This window comes from Myodes glareolus, chromosome 25 (genome assembly GCF_982192425.1).
Source record: "Myodes glareolus chromosome 25, mMyoGla1.1, whole genome shotgun sequence".
Taxonomy (NCBI): domain Eukaryota; kingdom Metazoa; phylum Chordata; class Mammalia; order Rodentia; family Cricetidae; genus Myodes; species Myodes glareolus.
In genome coordinates this window covers 22,298,006-22,314,354 of record NC_142050.1, presented here as the reverse complement: position 1 = coordinate 22,314,354, position 16,349 = coordinate 22,298,006, and the positions used below count along the sequence as shown (strand labels likewise).

Sequence of the window (16,349 nt, the reverse complement as noted above, 5' to 3'; positions counted from 1 at the left end):
TGATTTTTTAAAAATCCTGCATCGAAGGGTGAGTTGCATATTTGAATAATTCTTTCCTCATCTTCTGCATTGTCTTTTCTGCATGGAAATATGCCATGTAATGTTAAAATGATTAAAACATGTTCTTCAAGAAGAACAAGGTTTCAAGTATGACTTGACTGCAACCTATAGAAAAATTAACTCCAAACCCACTCAGCTGGGAGATCATTTCCACTCTTTCCCACCCAGGTTCTCTGAATGACTCTTAACAAGAGCGGCAGTGACCAAAACAGCCCCAAGCAGCTTGGCAGCATGGGGAGATGGCATCCACACCCCGTCAGTGCACACTGGGGACATTGGCACCGCTGTTGCGTGCTTGGCTGCTTAGCCTGGCTGTGGGGAGCAGCTGTTGCCCTCTTCCAGATAAAGTGACACGGGAGGGTGTCCACAGTTCTCGTCAGACAGGAATTCCTTCTCCTTTCTTCCTGGCTCTCTCAAAAACAGAAACACTGCTGGAATGGTCCAAATTGTGACGAGTGTCAGAGACAGCATCATTTCTAATCCTTGCGAAGAATTCTGCTCTTTCGAAAGTCAAGGCAATAACCTTAAAAACCTTACCATGTGTACCCAGTTTATATCTTTATATCCAAATAGTTCTTGCACTTATTTACCCCAAATACATTTAATATCTGAAGTGTCAAACAGCAGACTTACAGCTTCGGTTCTATTTTTCATTTATTTAAAGCAGTATCTATAAGAATACATTTTAAGCACAATGAAGAAAGCAGCACAAAAATTATGAACTCTTATACATGAAACATCATAGTTCAAAGTAAATATATTATGATATGGTTTGTATTAAAAATACTCAAGGAAATATAATACAGTAGAGCCATAACCCTAAGGATACAGATTTCGCTCCAGACTTACTTATTTTTCAAAGATAACTGAAAGCAAATGCATGTCAGAAAATTTACAAACTAGTGGGATATTACTACCAAGAGAATATTCCCTCTCACAACAAAATTAATGTAAAAAATACACTATTAAAATGTTAAGAATAGTCAATTTTAAAAATTACGTTACTAAGTGTATACATCCAAGTCAGAGATTCAAACCTCTCTTTTCACCATGAAGTCACTGATTATTTCTGTCTCGTTTTTGTGTAACATTCATATTCTAGGGAATGTGTTTGGCTTTGAGCACACACTGGGAAACAAAGCGGACATGGTCCTGCCCTCATGGAGCTTCCAGTCTAGTGTGACGTAGATGAGTACAATACCGTCTGAGCAGCTCTGGGCAGTGGCTTCCATCCAGAGGGAGCAACAGCTGAGCCAAGCTCTGCAGCGTAGCAGTCTGTTAATTGGTGGGAGAGGGCCAAGGAAAAAGAGATCGTCGGGTAGAAGGTGATGGAAACATAAAGGTCCTGAGGTTTATAGTGATTCCCATCAAAGGGATCCTAAGACTTGGGGACCGCAGTGAAGTTCAGCGTGTCACTGCAGAGATGATAAAAGCGTGGCCAGTCTTCCAAAGCTAATGTCAATCCATTTTAACAGCTAAGGTGACCACCATCTTGTTGTCTAGTATTCTAAGGAATAACCCCTCTTAGAAATGAAATGGTGATTATAGATGGACCTTGTTTTTTTTTAATTAGTAAACCATATTTTATTTTATAAAACTATAAAACCTGGGGATCTGCTCTAGAAGACACGGCTAGCAATGGCAGTGCTGAGTGGGGTGGGAGGATGCAGAGAAGCTAAAGAGAAAGGAGATAGGTAAGCATGGAGGCCATGTGAGAACTCAAGATTTCTATCCCACAATAATGGGAGTGATCTTTTGCAAGGGAATGAACTATGGTTAAGTCTCTGGAAGGTCATCCTGGAATGCTGTATGTAGACTCTGGAAGACAAAGGCAGGCGAGCCAGAGAAGCAGCAATGTCTTGTCTCAGGAAAAAGAAGACTACAGTCAGATGTAGAGTGGAATTTGTGGGACTGGACAGGAAATGGTGGCATTACAGGAAAAACTCAATGGCATGTAGTGAGTTGGCATGCCGGGTGAGCTCGGTGAGAAAATGCTGGGCAAGGGGAGGGCAGGTCAAGACTGCTACCAGGTCTTTTTCTCCTGCAAAGCAAATTGATTGTGCTGCTGTCGAGCTCCAGAAGGTGCCGAGGAAAGTGTTTAGTGAAGGGAGGATTTGAGGACACGTCAAACTGAAGCTATCTGTGTGTTTAGAGGTCCATTCCGTCAGTGTTTGCCACTGCCAGACCTGAAGCACAAGGAGACAGAAGGTTGAACTTCATCTGTAAATGCTATAGTCCCCAGTAATAGGATCGCAACCGTGAAAGTGAATGGAGTTTCCCAGAGGACATGTCTCTAACCTAGAGAACTGGAGGAAGCTGGACACGTAGCAGAGACACAGGCCAGGAGAAGGGCGGAGAGGAGAAAGAGCGACATATCCATATGACGAAAGCTAAGGAAGGAACAGGAAATGGAGTTAGAGGCTGCAAGAATCAACAGGAAGAGGGAGTGAAAGTTGTTTTCCAAATTCAACAACAAGGAAGTTGTTAGGGGGCCTGAGCCAAGGAGGAAAGGGCTGGGAGTAGGGGTGGGGGAGCCAGGTTCCAGGGTGAGCCTGCAAGTACCCAGCGGCTCTTCTAGAGGAGTCGTTCTAACAATAGAACAGGCCAGCAGCTGGCAGATGTGTGTGGGGCTTTAAGAAAGTGGTTATTTGCTTTTTAGCCTAGACTCTCAGTCATTGACATTCAACTGATAGGGAGGATTTGAAGACTTGTAAGAGCTGAAGACAGTCAGTCGAAGTTCAAACACAGGATACTGCTTGTCTTAGGAACCTGAAAGTTTTTAGGAGTGTTCATGTTCTTCCCGTAGGGATACGACACAGCTACCAGATTCTCCATGGATTTAAATACACTTAAGAATACAAAACGATTCCAATGACTTCTCTCTAGGGGAACCACATTTGAAAACTCTTTAAGAATCACATTTTAAAGTATCATTTAAAAGTGATATTTAACTTCAGCTATTGTCCGTAGAGATCATATTCTTTAAATAATAAGTATCTTCGAATCGCTGCCGGCAAAGGAAGCTTCTCCACGGAGGCTGGCTGGCAGAGTCGCTGCCGTCCCATAAGTCTGCGAATTTTCAACCGGCACAGATGCTTGAGTGAGCAAGGATTCTCTAAGAGAAATGGGAAAACAAGCAGGGAATTAAGATGTTCCACTGGCTTTACATTGGCGATACAGGGTTTTTTCAAAGCAGCCTGAGCTATGGTTTCTGAAAGCGAGCGCCATTAACAGCTGATGATTCTGACCTCAATTTACATTTCGGTGAAGTCCTCCCGCCCTTTCCTCTGGATTCCAGCTCCAAGAGGATGGGAGTTCCATCTGCGGCTGTGCCAGGAGCCAAGCCTGGCTCCCGATGGGCATCCAGCTACAGTTTGTTAACAGACGGATTTGATTTTCAAAAGCAAATGGTCACACATTTCTCTTTTTTAAATAACTGCATATCCCACAGACAGATTTCTTTACTTCCTCTCTTTTCTACTAGTCTTTCTGATGAATAATTACCAGTAAAACACCACTGGATGATTTCATAAGTCACCCACAATTCATTCTGAGGCTGGTTTCCAGTGTCTGCTACACACCAGATACTAACAATTATGTATCTGGTGTTATGTAAATCTAATTTTTCAAATTCTTACTTTATGTTAGAATTAAACACTAATGTTTTGTGCTGACAAAAAGAACCAGTGAAGGGCAGCATAGTCCAAGTACACAAGTGAATGCTGGCCCTGTGCTCAGGCAGCCGGGATTAAGATCCTGCCTGTGCGATTTTGTGTGACCTTGCACAAGTGTCTTAACCCATTTAATTAGTATTCTCATTTATGTGAGGTGGACAGCAATAATATCTCCTGCGTAGGATCGTCTGAGGCTAAATAGTTCATGTAAACAGCTAGAAAAATCCTTGATACCCTGGATCATAACATTCAATAAATGTTATGGGAGAGGGGAGACAGCTCAGGAGGTAGTATGTCTGCCGTGTGAGCATAAAGACTTGAGTTGTATCCCAGAACCAAGGGAAAAATTCAGGCGTGGTGTGCATGCTTATAATCACAATACTAGGGAGGCAGAAACAGGTAGATCTTTGAAGTGCCCTGGCTGGCCAGCCTACCTAGTCAGAAAGGCTCAGAAGGATAGCATCGGATGCTGACTTCTGACCTCCATATGCACACACACATTTACTTGTGCTGCTACCCTGCCACATTCATGTGGGTGTACACCACACACACACACACACACACACACACACACACACACACACACCCCAAAAGAAACGTTAGGAGCAATTCCCTTCAAAGATGAAAATCATTCCATTTTTGTTCTATATGATTATAAAATTGCAAATCACATTCTTCTAATATTAAAACAAAGTTAACCTTGGTGGCATATGGAGTCAGCATTTGGAGGCCCAGGCAGGAAGGTCACAGGTTTGAGGCCAACCTGAGATACGTATATAAATTATGACATTTTCTTTAAACTCGAGGTGAAAATACTATCTCCAAAATATGTACCCTCCCCTGTTTTAATAAAAGAGCTGTTTTATTTCGTTCCTTAACAAACCAACCACCTTTCTATAACTGAAGAAACCCTGACATCCAGTGGTTTACCAGGCTCACAGCAACTAGCCGACAAGCTGACTGCAGAAATAAACCACTGAAATAACAGAAAAGCATCCTGACTTCACCCTTACCTGGAGTGTCTTTCTAAAATCATCACAAGTAGAAATTCAATTGCAATAAAAACACATGGACCATTAATTCTCATTTCCTGGCAAAGTCCATGCTCCTTATGACAGAAATAACAGTAATTAAGGCAGGAAAAGATGAGTTACCAAGCAATATAAACAGGACTCAGATCCTGGCTTTGTTATTCCCTGTGCCCAAAACTTTGGAAATCAATTTATGGTTTAGTGGGGCTTTCATTTTGAAATAGCCAAACCATTTAAGCCTTTTGGGTCTGAAATTTTTAAACATGAGTCTACCTACAAACATGCACAGTTTCATAAGTTACAGTATCAAGCAGATGCGCAGCCTTTGCTACCTCTCAGGTTACGAACCAGAACTTTGTCAGCCACAGAGGATGCTTGCACAGCCTTGCCAGCCTTTACTCTCCCTTCTCACCACAGTTCTTACGTACAACTGTCACCTCCTTTCGAAGTTTCCTCATCTAAGCAATCTGTCCCCACACTAATTATATGATGGGTAAAACTATGACCTTCCTGCCTTGGCCTCCAAATACTGGGATTGCAGGCCACCAAGGCTAACTTTGTTTTAGTATTCAAAGGATGTAATTTGAAATTTTATGATCAAATAGAAGAAAAATGGGGTCACTTTCATCACTGAAGTGAATTACTCCTAACATTTCTTTCTGTTGTGTGTGTGTGTGCACGCACATGTGCGCGTGCCCACGTGAGTGTGACAGTGCAAATGAATGTGTATATGCATAGTTGGCCAGAAGACGGCATCAGATGCCATTCCTCCGGGACGTTCCTATAGCTGGAGGGTTAAAACATTATCAATATCCTTTAAAAATCTTTTGTATCTTCAAGCTCTTTTTCCATCCATTTTCTATCATGTCACTTAATCACTGACGAACCCAAATGCCTATGTTTTCTCACAGCTGAAATGTATTGCCACGCATGGTGTAGTTCCATGTCCCATTGGATCCTCTATTTTTTGAAAGGTGGTAGCTGGGTCCACAGATTGCTCATTCTTATGTCTGATCTCTTTGGCCATTAGTTTATCCCATCTGTGACCTTCGTAGTATGATACTGACAGTTGCCAAGGTGTAACGAACGCATCCATTCATTTATTCAGGGTATACCATGATAGCTATGGTAATTTATACTTACTATTTGAGATGTTTTCAAGAAGAGTTTTTGCTCATATATTCTGATTATTTGTGGCATGTGTAATATAAACAAGGCAGAAAAAAATTGTTAAGTGTTTTTAACAATTTTCAACATCAGTGGTTTTCTATAATCCCTTTGAAAAGATCATTTTCAGGTTTTAAGACATTCTGAACATATTTTATGTTACCCACAGAAACAACTGTGTTTTTGAACCTTGAATGGTCTTGTTTGGTCACTGAATCACATTGGCTTCTGGTCTCTGCTGACCCAGTTCTGGTAGTCACTGAGTTTCTGGGCTGCCCGGTGAGAGCAGATGTTCCAGCTCATTCTCATGCGTTTCCTCCCTCAGATCAGGAGCCATCATTTATTATTTCTTTCCTTTTGCAGGAATTGGTATTTCCACACCAAATTTGGTGAGTGAAGGATGCTCAGGACGACTATGGTCATTGCTAATTGTAAACCTTTCTAAGGATAGACGCACACACTCAGTCACATTCACAATCACACATACGCACAGTAAACAAAGAAAATTTAAAGTCAAGGAAACTTTCATTTTTACCTATTATTTGGCGGATTTCTGGCCACTCCCTCTGTACTTCTAGTGCAGACTTCAGTTTAGCACACAGAGGGACATAATCCATGTAATCTATTAGTACACGGACGATGCTGCCTACCAGGTGCTTCAGCCATGGAACTGTAATAAACTCACAGAACTGAGAAAATTGATAACGGTTAATTTAGTGATGCTTCAAATATAGCATACACATAATCAGCATTGCTATGAAAAGTTACTCTTCATCTTTTTACAGGAAGGAAAATATTCCTGTTTGTGATGAACAGAACTGAAAAAGAGACACCACAATTATTTCATTGAACTAATAAGACTAAGTACATACTCAGGGCTCTCTCTGGAGCAGAGTGAGCATGGCAAGGAAGACCCAACCTTTTTTCCCTCTAGCCCCAATGTCCCATAAACTGGACACGAGTGGATAATTGCATACATTTTAAAGTGATTTGGCACTCTCTTTCCAATCCCAGAAAAGAAACAGCCTTATTTCCTGACCCACTCTATGCTTCTCTGTCTACAGTAATAAGTCAAAAATAAGAAGCATATAAATTAAAATTGATTTTTCTTTGCTTGTAGCATCCTCAAATGAATGAAATTTTATGAATTAAACTGTAGATTATATATTTTACTTAGAGCATAGAACACTCTCCAGAACAGATTAAACATTGGGCTATAAAAGAAGACTTAATACCAAAGTCATTCACTAGTGTTTAATACCCTAATGGTATATATCTAGGAATCAGTAACAGGAAGAAATGTGGAAGTTTTACAAATAAATAAAAGTTAAGCAACATACTATTGATCAACTGGGGGGAGGTTTCAAAAAACCAAAACTTGAAGAGTCTTGAGACAATCATGAATTAGGATACCAACCCAAAATGAAGAAAAGAATGCAACTCACCGGGTTATCTTTTATTATACAAGATGTCCATCCTGGCAGTCCTTCCTCCTCTATCTCTGACCACACGAATGAATTTCCAAAAATGTCTCCGTGCATGCATTCAAAGCACAGCTCCACTTGGTAGCCGTTATTCAGCAGGAGCCTCAGCATAACCTCGTCATTGAGGGCATACTGGATGGCGCTGGGGAAGCGAGTGTCATTCACATGCATGAAATAACAGTTGACATTAGCTCCGTAGGAGAGGAGCAGCCGGACAATTTCATGGCTGCTGGCCCTCACTGCCACAAGTAGACAGTTGAGGGGATCTAAGTTGGGGTCTGCACCTGCAGCCAGAAGGACTTCTGTGCAGTGAATATCATTGTTAGAGACCGCAAAATAAAGCGCGGTCTTCCTCTCATCGTCATAGCTCTGCGAAATGTGGTCCGCAAGCAGGGCGTTGACATCAAAACCATTATCAATCAGCAGTTCCAGGCACTGGGCATTTTGTCCATCTGCTGCTGAGTGAATTGGACTTAGGCCACTTTTCCGGATTGCATGTTTAGATGTTACTGGGATGAGATATTTCAGAGCCCTAGAGCAAAGAAACCACTCCTTAAACATCCCTTTGCATAAAGAAAATGAAATAATTAAACAAAATTTTCTCATTAGATAAGTGAGTTCAGTTTGTTTAGTTGTCCATATTTCCTCTATATGGAATTTTTAGCCTTCACAAGTCAAGAGGCTCCTGTTTAATTTAATGTAATTTACCTGGGTTTTCATTAGTTTATCATTCTAAAAATTCTCAAGGAAGAACCTGGATCTTACGTGTTTGGTTCTAGGTTTGAGTCCTCAGACTTAACTTACTTTACAGTTTTGTCTCTTAACAATAAAACTTGTGTAGTCAATAGCTGTGATTGCAAAAATGCCAAAGAGAGTAGGTTCCTCTGATGTCAGAGAAACACACTGCATAAACCTGACCACTAGAAATCGTGCAGTATTGGCAAATGATCTTGAACAGCATAAATACAACTCTTTAATCTAAAGATGAACAATAGAAAGACTTAAGAGGGAATATGACTTGCCTGAGTTCAGAAGCTCTATATAGAAGGAAGGGATAGAGTTTTAATCTTCTGATTCTCTTAATTATTTCTTTTTCCTTAATTTCTAAGCCATCTATTAATTTTGCCCATGTATTCCTATACAGTTCACAAGTGAGTTTTTGTGAACCGAAGAATCCTAATATTCAGTCAAACTTCCATCCATCCAGAGGAAAGAACTGTCCCTGGCTCATGTTTCTAAATACATGTGATGAATACTTGTGAATTTCACACTTCACTAACCATCTAGGCATTCCTGAGGGCCACAAGCAAGGATAACTTGATCTCCTGTGCCTAATTCAGAGCTATCATGTGTGAATTTATGAACGCTGGGAGTAAATCCAGGTAAACTTTAACAGCATGTCACTTCACATCAATTATGCGTCATTGGTCCCTTAGCTTTGCCAGTGTGGCCACCAGATATAAGAAAGTCTAGCTACTTCAAACATTTTGAACTTTTGAGATGTTGCTAATTTCTTAAAACCATCGTCTTTTGGTGGGTAGTTTAATATTGTGCTTTTAGACTTCTGTCACTGTGTTGGTTATGACATACTTTATGATTGAAATGTCCACCCAACTGTTTGTGTGGGAAAAAGAAATTTAAATTTATAATGAATCTTTTCTAAACAATAAAACATTTACCATTACAGTATTATGTATAGACTGGCAATGCTAGGGATTAACTGGAATAAAGCATAGTGTTACTACAAATTCTAATCCTCAGTCAATGGTAAAATGTTTAGAAACTTTCCAGCCATTTGTTGAATCTTTTTTTTTAACACAGAAAGACATTCTTGCCAGTTGGTGAAGATTTCTCATGTACAACTTTATTCCTCTGTAAGAAATACTTGTTATTAAAAGAATAGAATAAATTCATTCTGTAAAAATCAAGATTATAGAATGAAAGAGGAAAAGCTATCAAATCAATTCTAAGCATTGAAATATAAAATGTGTGAGTATTTCCCTTTGAGATTTGGGGAGTATCGTATACTGTGAGACTGTACTATACACAGAACCTAAAGAGGTCACCTCAATATCTTACTCACAGATAATGTCCCTCATAAGCAGCTCGGTGTATTGGAAGATGCCCTGCTCTGTTGGGCACGTTGCCACTTCCTCCATAGTCCAGCAGGAGGGAAATGCAGTCTGGGTTTCCACCTCCTGCTGCCTCGAATAACACAGATGCCCCATCGTCCGCCAAAGCAAACACATCCCCACCTGGTGGTGTAAAGCACGTGGCTTAGACGGCTGAGTGGTGTGAAGTTAGTCTGTTAAAGTCCTCTGTTGTCCCTTCCCGGTTAAAGCTTCGCAATATAGAATTTTGACCACCTATGTTTGTTTTTTGTTTGTTGGTTGGTTTTTTTTTTTTTAAAATTAGTTTCAGTAACAGTTAGGCCACATGTTTGCTTTGATTAAACTTTCAGGGATAGGGAGTCACAAACTCCCTATGAGTAACAACAAAAACATGAGCAAGTCAGCTGCCACGAAGGGCGCATGCTTCCAGAAATAGGATCATGAGACTTTAGTTTGCTGACAACACCCCAACAAATACTTATGGATACCCATGAAGTGCAACCACTGCGTGTGGCCCTACGCTGAACTGCCCTGACTGAAGGAGCTGAAACAGAAAATGATGACGTAACTAGAGGACGTACAGTATGCAACGCTGGGGTGACAACTTTAGTAGGATCAGCTTAATAGGGGAAAGAGTCATCTTTGATTATGGATCTGATGATATAGGTGGGTCTTCTGTATTTCTGTTGCTTTCATTGGTTAATTAATAAAGAAACTGCTTGACCTGATAGGTCAGAACATAGGTGAGTGGAGTAGACTGAACAGAATGCTGGGAGGAAGAAGGCAGTGAGGCAGTCGCATGACTCTCCTCTCTGAGACAGACACAGGTTAGGATTTTTCCTGGTAAGCCACCACCTCATGGTGCTACACAGATTACTAAATATAGGTTAAAGCAAGATGTGAGAATTAGCCAATAAGAGGCTGAAACTAATGGGCCAGGCAGTGTTTAAAAGAATACAGTTTCCGTGTAATTATTTCGGGGGTAAGCTAGCTGGGATCCAGGTGGGAACACAGCTCGCTCCTTCCTTTTACAATCTGATAATCCATATTATCTTCATGAATTGAGATAGGTTTTTAATGTGTCTCTATTTCATTGTCTGTAAACGAGTGTAGCATGTTTCTAGAAGTTATGTGATAATTAAGTGACTTTGGGAAGCACAAAAATGCTGGGTTTCACCCATGCAAGATCCTTTCGGGATTGTGCAGTTCACTTATAGATGAGGAATCTGGGGTCTGGGCACTTAAGTAGACAAGAGTCTCATAAAGAGTAGGCAGAGCTAGGAGCTAGGCATTGAGCGCTTTTGTTCCTGGTTGTACAGTTGAAGAATTATGAAGTCTTGGGGGTGGGGAATGACACCATCTGTTGAAGAGACTTAGGAAACGATTTATGAGAATGCCTCAAGATATTGACTAAATTTTGCTAAATATTATTCCAAATGAGAGAAAGGATCTCACCTAAATTGAGGCAGAAAGAACACTCATATTCTAGTTTCTTAAAGTGGGGCACACAGGATTGGAATAGTAAAGTGTAAGCCTGAAAAGCAATTCTAAATAATGCAGTTGCAGTGGCATTTTGAGTAGAATACATCATTTTGAGTAGAATACATTTTGAGGCTGTAGTTGAGAAAGGGGAACGAAGTTGTAGTACACAGTACGGAGTCTCTGACAGGCAGAATGGAAACCTGGAGAATAGTTAGTAAAAGTGCACATGGTCTGGGGAAGATGGGAAGGACCTGACCAAGATGACAGACAGAAAGCAACATGCAAACAAGATAAACCTTGGTACTTTGCAACCAATTGGGTTTGGGAAAGAATTCGAGGTAGATCCAACCTCTCAGTCTCAGTTAAGGGAGATTATGACACCATGACACCAACAAGTGGAAAAAGAGGAGGAATTCAGCAAAGACGACAGAAAAGCCCTTCCCACCAAATCTGTATGGAAACTAGACTGTTTGGAAAAAGCAATTAGGGCTGGCCATGCAGATCTCTGCAGGTCATAATCAACAGGGCTTCAGCGGTGGTTTGGGGGTTGATGAAGGGCTAGGATTTAAAGCCTCACCCATTTAAACTCAGGAGAGAAAGAGAACATGGGTAATGAAGAGGAGGGTCTGAGATCAGGACAGGGTAACTCATTCACATACCTTTGTGGATCAGATGCTCTAACACATCATAGTGACCATACTCAGCAGCAACCCCTAAAGGCGTGACTCCAAACCCATCTCTCAGGTGCACATTGCCTCCGTGGCTCAGCAGTAGGGCTATGATGTCTTTCCGGCCTTGCTTAGCTGCTTCATGCATTGCTGACCATCGCTTGACACAAGGTTGGTCAAGGCTGGTGTTGGATTTAAGCAGTGCCGATACCATGTCATAGGAGCCCTTTTTTATAGCTTGAAATAATTTCAAAGAAGAACAGGAATATAACCATGAAGTTGTTGTATCAACATGAGTGCTTTATGTGGAATTAAACTAATATCAAAATACATATAAGTTATTCCATTTCTTCTGTAAAAGGGTATATGATTTCTCTTTCTCAGCCCCTAATTTCTATTTGTGAAGTTTAAGTCTTCAAGACTCAGAGTGGGGTAAGATTTTCACGAAAAATGTTCATCATCAAGATAGACCTTTTTGTGGACTCATTCCAAACCTTAACCTCTTTTCCAAAAAATGGGAACAACAAACTATAGGGTTGTACAGGTTAAATAATGTATAGTAACCATTTAGTATAGTACCCAGTATAAAATATGAACATGACAAATTATTCTTAGTACTCCATATATAAACATTTATCAGGTTTGTCCCCCGTAGAAACACGTATTATCTTCCCCACCAAAGATAGTATTTGTCAACAGAGTGTCCTTCAGTCAGCAGGTGAAGAACTGGACCATGCTGCTATGAGGGAGGTGACATTCATCTCCTCCTCCTACTGCACCATGTGTTGTTAACTGTCCATTCGCCTCTGTGGCTCTAATTGTGGTGTGTTACCTCATCCTAGCTGCTGTCACTGCAGAGAGGACTGAGCCTGATTTTATTTTAGTGCTACTGTTTCAGGTTTTTTTTTCTTGGGGAAGAAAATATCACAGCAATGAGGCTCTTCCCTTTGGGAAGCTGCCCTTCTTTCTGCCTCATGCATGAAACACACGAGTAGTGAGATTTTTACTTCTTCATGAAAACAACAGTGCATACAGGGAATCTTCAACTTAAAGAAATTTTTTAAAATTTGTATTTTTACTTCTTACTTAATACTTTGTAAGAATGTATTATTTCATAGAAACAATAATGCTGGTGGTAGGGAATCATCCTTCACAGGCAATCCATAAAGATAATCTAAATCATGGTTTTCAAACTGTGGGTGACGACCCCTTTAGGGGTCACATATCAAATATCCTGCAGGTCAGATACTTACATTACAATTCATAACAGTTGTAAAATTATAGTTATAAAGTATCAATGAAATAATTTTATACTTGGGGTAACCACAACATGGAAAATCATATTAAATGGTCACAGCATCAGGAAGGTTGAGAAGCACTGGTCTAAACTAATAACCAAGTGTAGTATTTAAATCCATAAGGCACATTATTAGTTTAATACAGTTGATAATAAAGGACAAACATATATACACTTTTATGCTTAATCCTTTATGTATACTTTACATATATGGTCTATAGAATTTGAAAACCACCTATTTAGAATTGCTTAGTATTACTTAAGATTTTCTTGGAAACTTGTGGTTTTCCGACTTTCCATTTCTAGTTCTAATTTGTCATTTTCTGCATACATAAATATTTTCATGGTAGCTCAGAGTGATTTTCTGACTCCTAAAGCGCATAGAGAAGGGAGTTCCAAGACATCTGGGTACGGACTGGGGAAAGTAAGAGAGAAAACAGCCGAGGAGGGTGTGCTTCGATTTGAGAGAAAGAAACTCACACTTTGAGAAAGAAGTGACATGAAGTGCTGTGTGAATGTGAAAAGTTGGGGAGGGTGGAGGTCAGTAGATCCGAGAACCCATGGAAACAGTTCCCAGAGCTTCTTCCCTTCCCAGGCCTGGGTAAGGATGACTACTAAGCAGAAGAAAGGTGACACCATATCCCTCGGATGAGCAGAGTCCATCCAAGGCAGAAAAACCCTAATAAGTGTCAGGTCACCACCAATCTGATACCTACCACTCAACAAGTAACACGACGATGATGTAGAAAGCACTGTAGGTCAGCGCCAGATGGCTGGGCGGGAGGAGTGGCCCTTAGTAGAGCTAAGCTATTTTATTTTTGCCACGTGAGCATACTTCGTGAATAGATACAAAGGTGAAGAATTAAGTCAAGAAAAATATTAAACATGGAATTATATGGAACAAATAACACTAGCTCTCTTATCTCTCCTTTGCAAGTTAATGAGCCATGAGAAGCAAATTTCAAAGTAGCCCCAAAGCAAAACCACTACACTGACAGAGATGATCTATTTCTTGTAAAGCTTAAAAGTCCTATTGATAACATCTCCATATTACTACAGACAGTTTAGGGAAATAGGTCCCCACAGAGTTTCTGCAGATGCAATGACTTTTTTACTTTCTTAATTTACTTTAAGTATGCACCTTCATTGTAGCATTTACATTAACTTTCCTCTTACATTTTAAGCAAAAGATTAATCAATGTCTTTCTATATTAATCAATATCTTTCTATCCAGAATGTCTAGCCGAGCATTCCAGCTTTAGTATGACATCTCTTTCCCTGTTCAAGCATCATATGTGAGGATATGTGATGCCCATTATTATGGCCCATAGATCTTAAGTACCAAACCCCAAATTCCTATTCCAACCTTGTGTCTCCCAGAAATGGCAATGCTATCCTGGGTCACATATACACAGTCAGTCTAACCTCTTTCTTCTTCAGTCAGCGGATTCTTGTTCAGCGATTAGCAGAGGACATTAGCCAGAGAAGCTGATGTATGGCAAGGTTTGATTGCCATCTTTCCTGCCCAGTGTCACGGCTGCAAACCCTTCCGGGCAGGCTCAGTGCCTCGCTCAGAATCTCCTCTTTCCTTCAGTCTGGTGTGACTGTTGTGATGTGGAATGGGTGTCCACTGTTTGCCACACCCTTCTTATGAGAGCATATCGCACACACAACCCACCCTTTCAAGTCTACCTGACCTGGAGGGTATTCCTTCAGACTTGATACCTTGGCACCAAACTAATTTAGCTTCTTCTGGTTATCTGTGATCTATATTTCAGAGTTAAACTCTGTGTCGTCTTTCATGATACTCTTTGTGGGACAGGATAATGAAATTTATGGGCAGGTGAAGTAGGGCTGGGAACATGGAAGAGCTGCACCAGGGAAGGTATTTGGGCGACAGATTATAGCCATTGAACCATGACTTCTAAGGAACACTTGTTAAGTATTTACATTTGTTTCAAATTATAAAAATTCTAGAAAAAACAATTTACCGATCAGAAGAGGAGTCTCTCCTTTGTCATTTTTGGTGTTGGGCCAGACCCCTTTTTCTAGCAATGTCTTGACATTTTCCACCAGGCCAGCTTTGACTGCCAGAGTCAAGGGAGTTTCTCCATCGCAAGTCTTGAATTCCCAAACTGTCTTATAGGATGCTGAGATGTGAAAGCATTTTGTTGAGAAATTAGGAAACATATATGCTTATGTGATTTTATGTAAATCAGAATCGCCTAATATTATATACATAATCTTGAACAAAGTAATTGGAAAATTGGAGAGAATATTCAATAAAATGATTGTCAAAGGACAGAGAGAATTAGCAGACACACATAGACTTGTTAATCCAATTGACAACTAGGAAACTAATACCTATGCTTCAACAAGTTTTTCCTTAAAATAGATTACTAATTCTCATTTCTGAATACCCTGTCAATCAGTTCTCCAATCCTGTTAAATATGTAAATGGAAATGAAATTGTTTTTTCAAATGGAGAATGTAAATGAGAAATATATTTGAATGAACATCTCACTGTGTTACAGAAGAAATATGAACGCTACCTATATTTGTTAGTTTGGTCATCTAATTCTCTAATTGGCTAACTAATTATTAAGTACTTCTCAGCTCTCAAAGTACAAAACTAGAAAGCAACACTGAATATTAAATAATAAGACATTTTATATGTTCTGTAAAATGCTGATGTGTGTAAAAACACTTAAACTATAATGTGTTGATTTATCACAGTGATTTTTTAAACTGAGCCCATTTCCAGAGAACATTTATTGCGCCTGAGCTGTGTGCAGATGAAAATATTCTTCCATAGCCCAAAATGTTATCAACCAAGTTTCGATTGAGAAAAACTGATCTAGAATCTTCAACTATTTTGTTAAATATAGTCTTGATCACATTGGGATGCTTTGGGTGACGACAGACCGCATGTTCAATGACAGTCCCGTAAGATTACGGTAGAAGACAGATGTGGTGGCCTATGCCTGTAATCCTGATAACAGTCGTGAAAGGTGAGCAGGTTACTGCAGAATCAAAGTCAAACTAGTCTACAGTGAAACTCTGTTCAAAGTGTGACAAATGACATCTAAAAAATTCCTGTTGCCTTGTATCACAGTAATGTTTACAATACAAAAAGATTAATATAATGCAAGGACAATTGTATCATTTGTTATAATATGTATTATAACAAATTATATATATATAACTATATATATATAATTTTATATATATACCCTTTTGTGGAAACTAGATCAAAAATAGTTGAAGATGAAAATTTTTAAAATAACTCTTAGAAATAGTTTATTTTTTATTTCTCTATTCAGGTGTATGTGTGTGTCTATGTGTGTGTGTGCCTGCTCAGGCCAGAAGGGGACG

At 39.8% G+C, this 16,349-nt stretch overlaps 1 protein-coding gene across 1 annotated transcript in view; it reads right to left on the bottom strand.

The window, feature by feature from the left end:
- Positions 1–696: 696 nt before the first annotated feature.
- Asb15 (ankyrin repeat and SOCS box containing 15) overlaps positions 697–16,349 on the bottom strand; it is a 54,139-nt gene continuing 38,486 nt past the window's right edge. Inside the window, exons 6-11 of the mRNA XM_048450989.3 lie at positions 14,966–15,124; positions 11,669–11,914; positions 9,500–9,671; positions 7,378–7,948; positions 6,468–6,621; positions 697–3,175 (exon numbers count right to left, since the gene is read on the bottom strand). Coding sequence (XP_048306946.1) covers positions 3,018–3,175; positions 6,468–6,621; positions 7,378–7,948; positions 9,500–9,671; positions 11,669–11,914; positions 14,966–15,124 — 1,460 coding nt within the window. The 3' untranslated portion in view covers positions 697–3,017. The remainder of the gene's footprint in view (positions 3,176–6,467; positions 6,622–7,377; positions 7,949–9,499; positions 9,672–11,668; positions 11,915–14,965; positions 15,125–16,349) is intronic.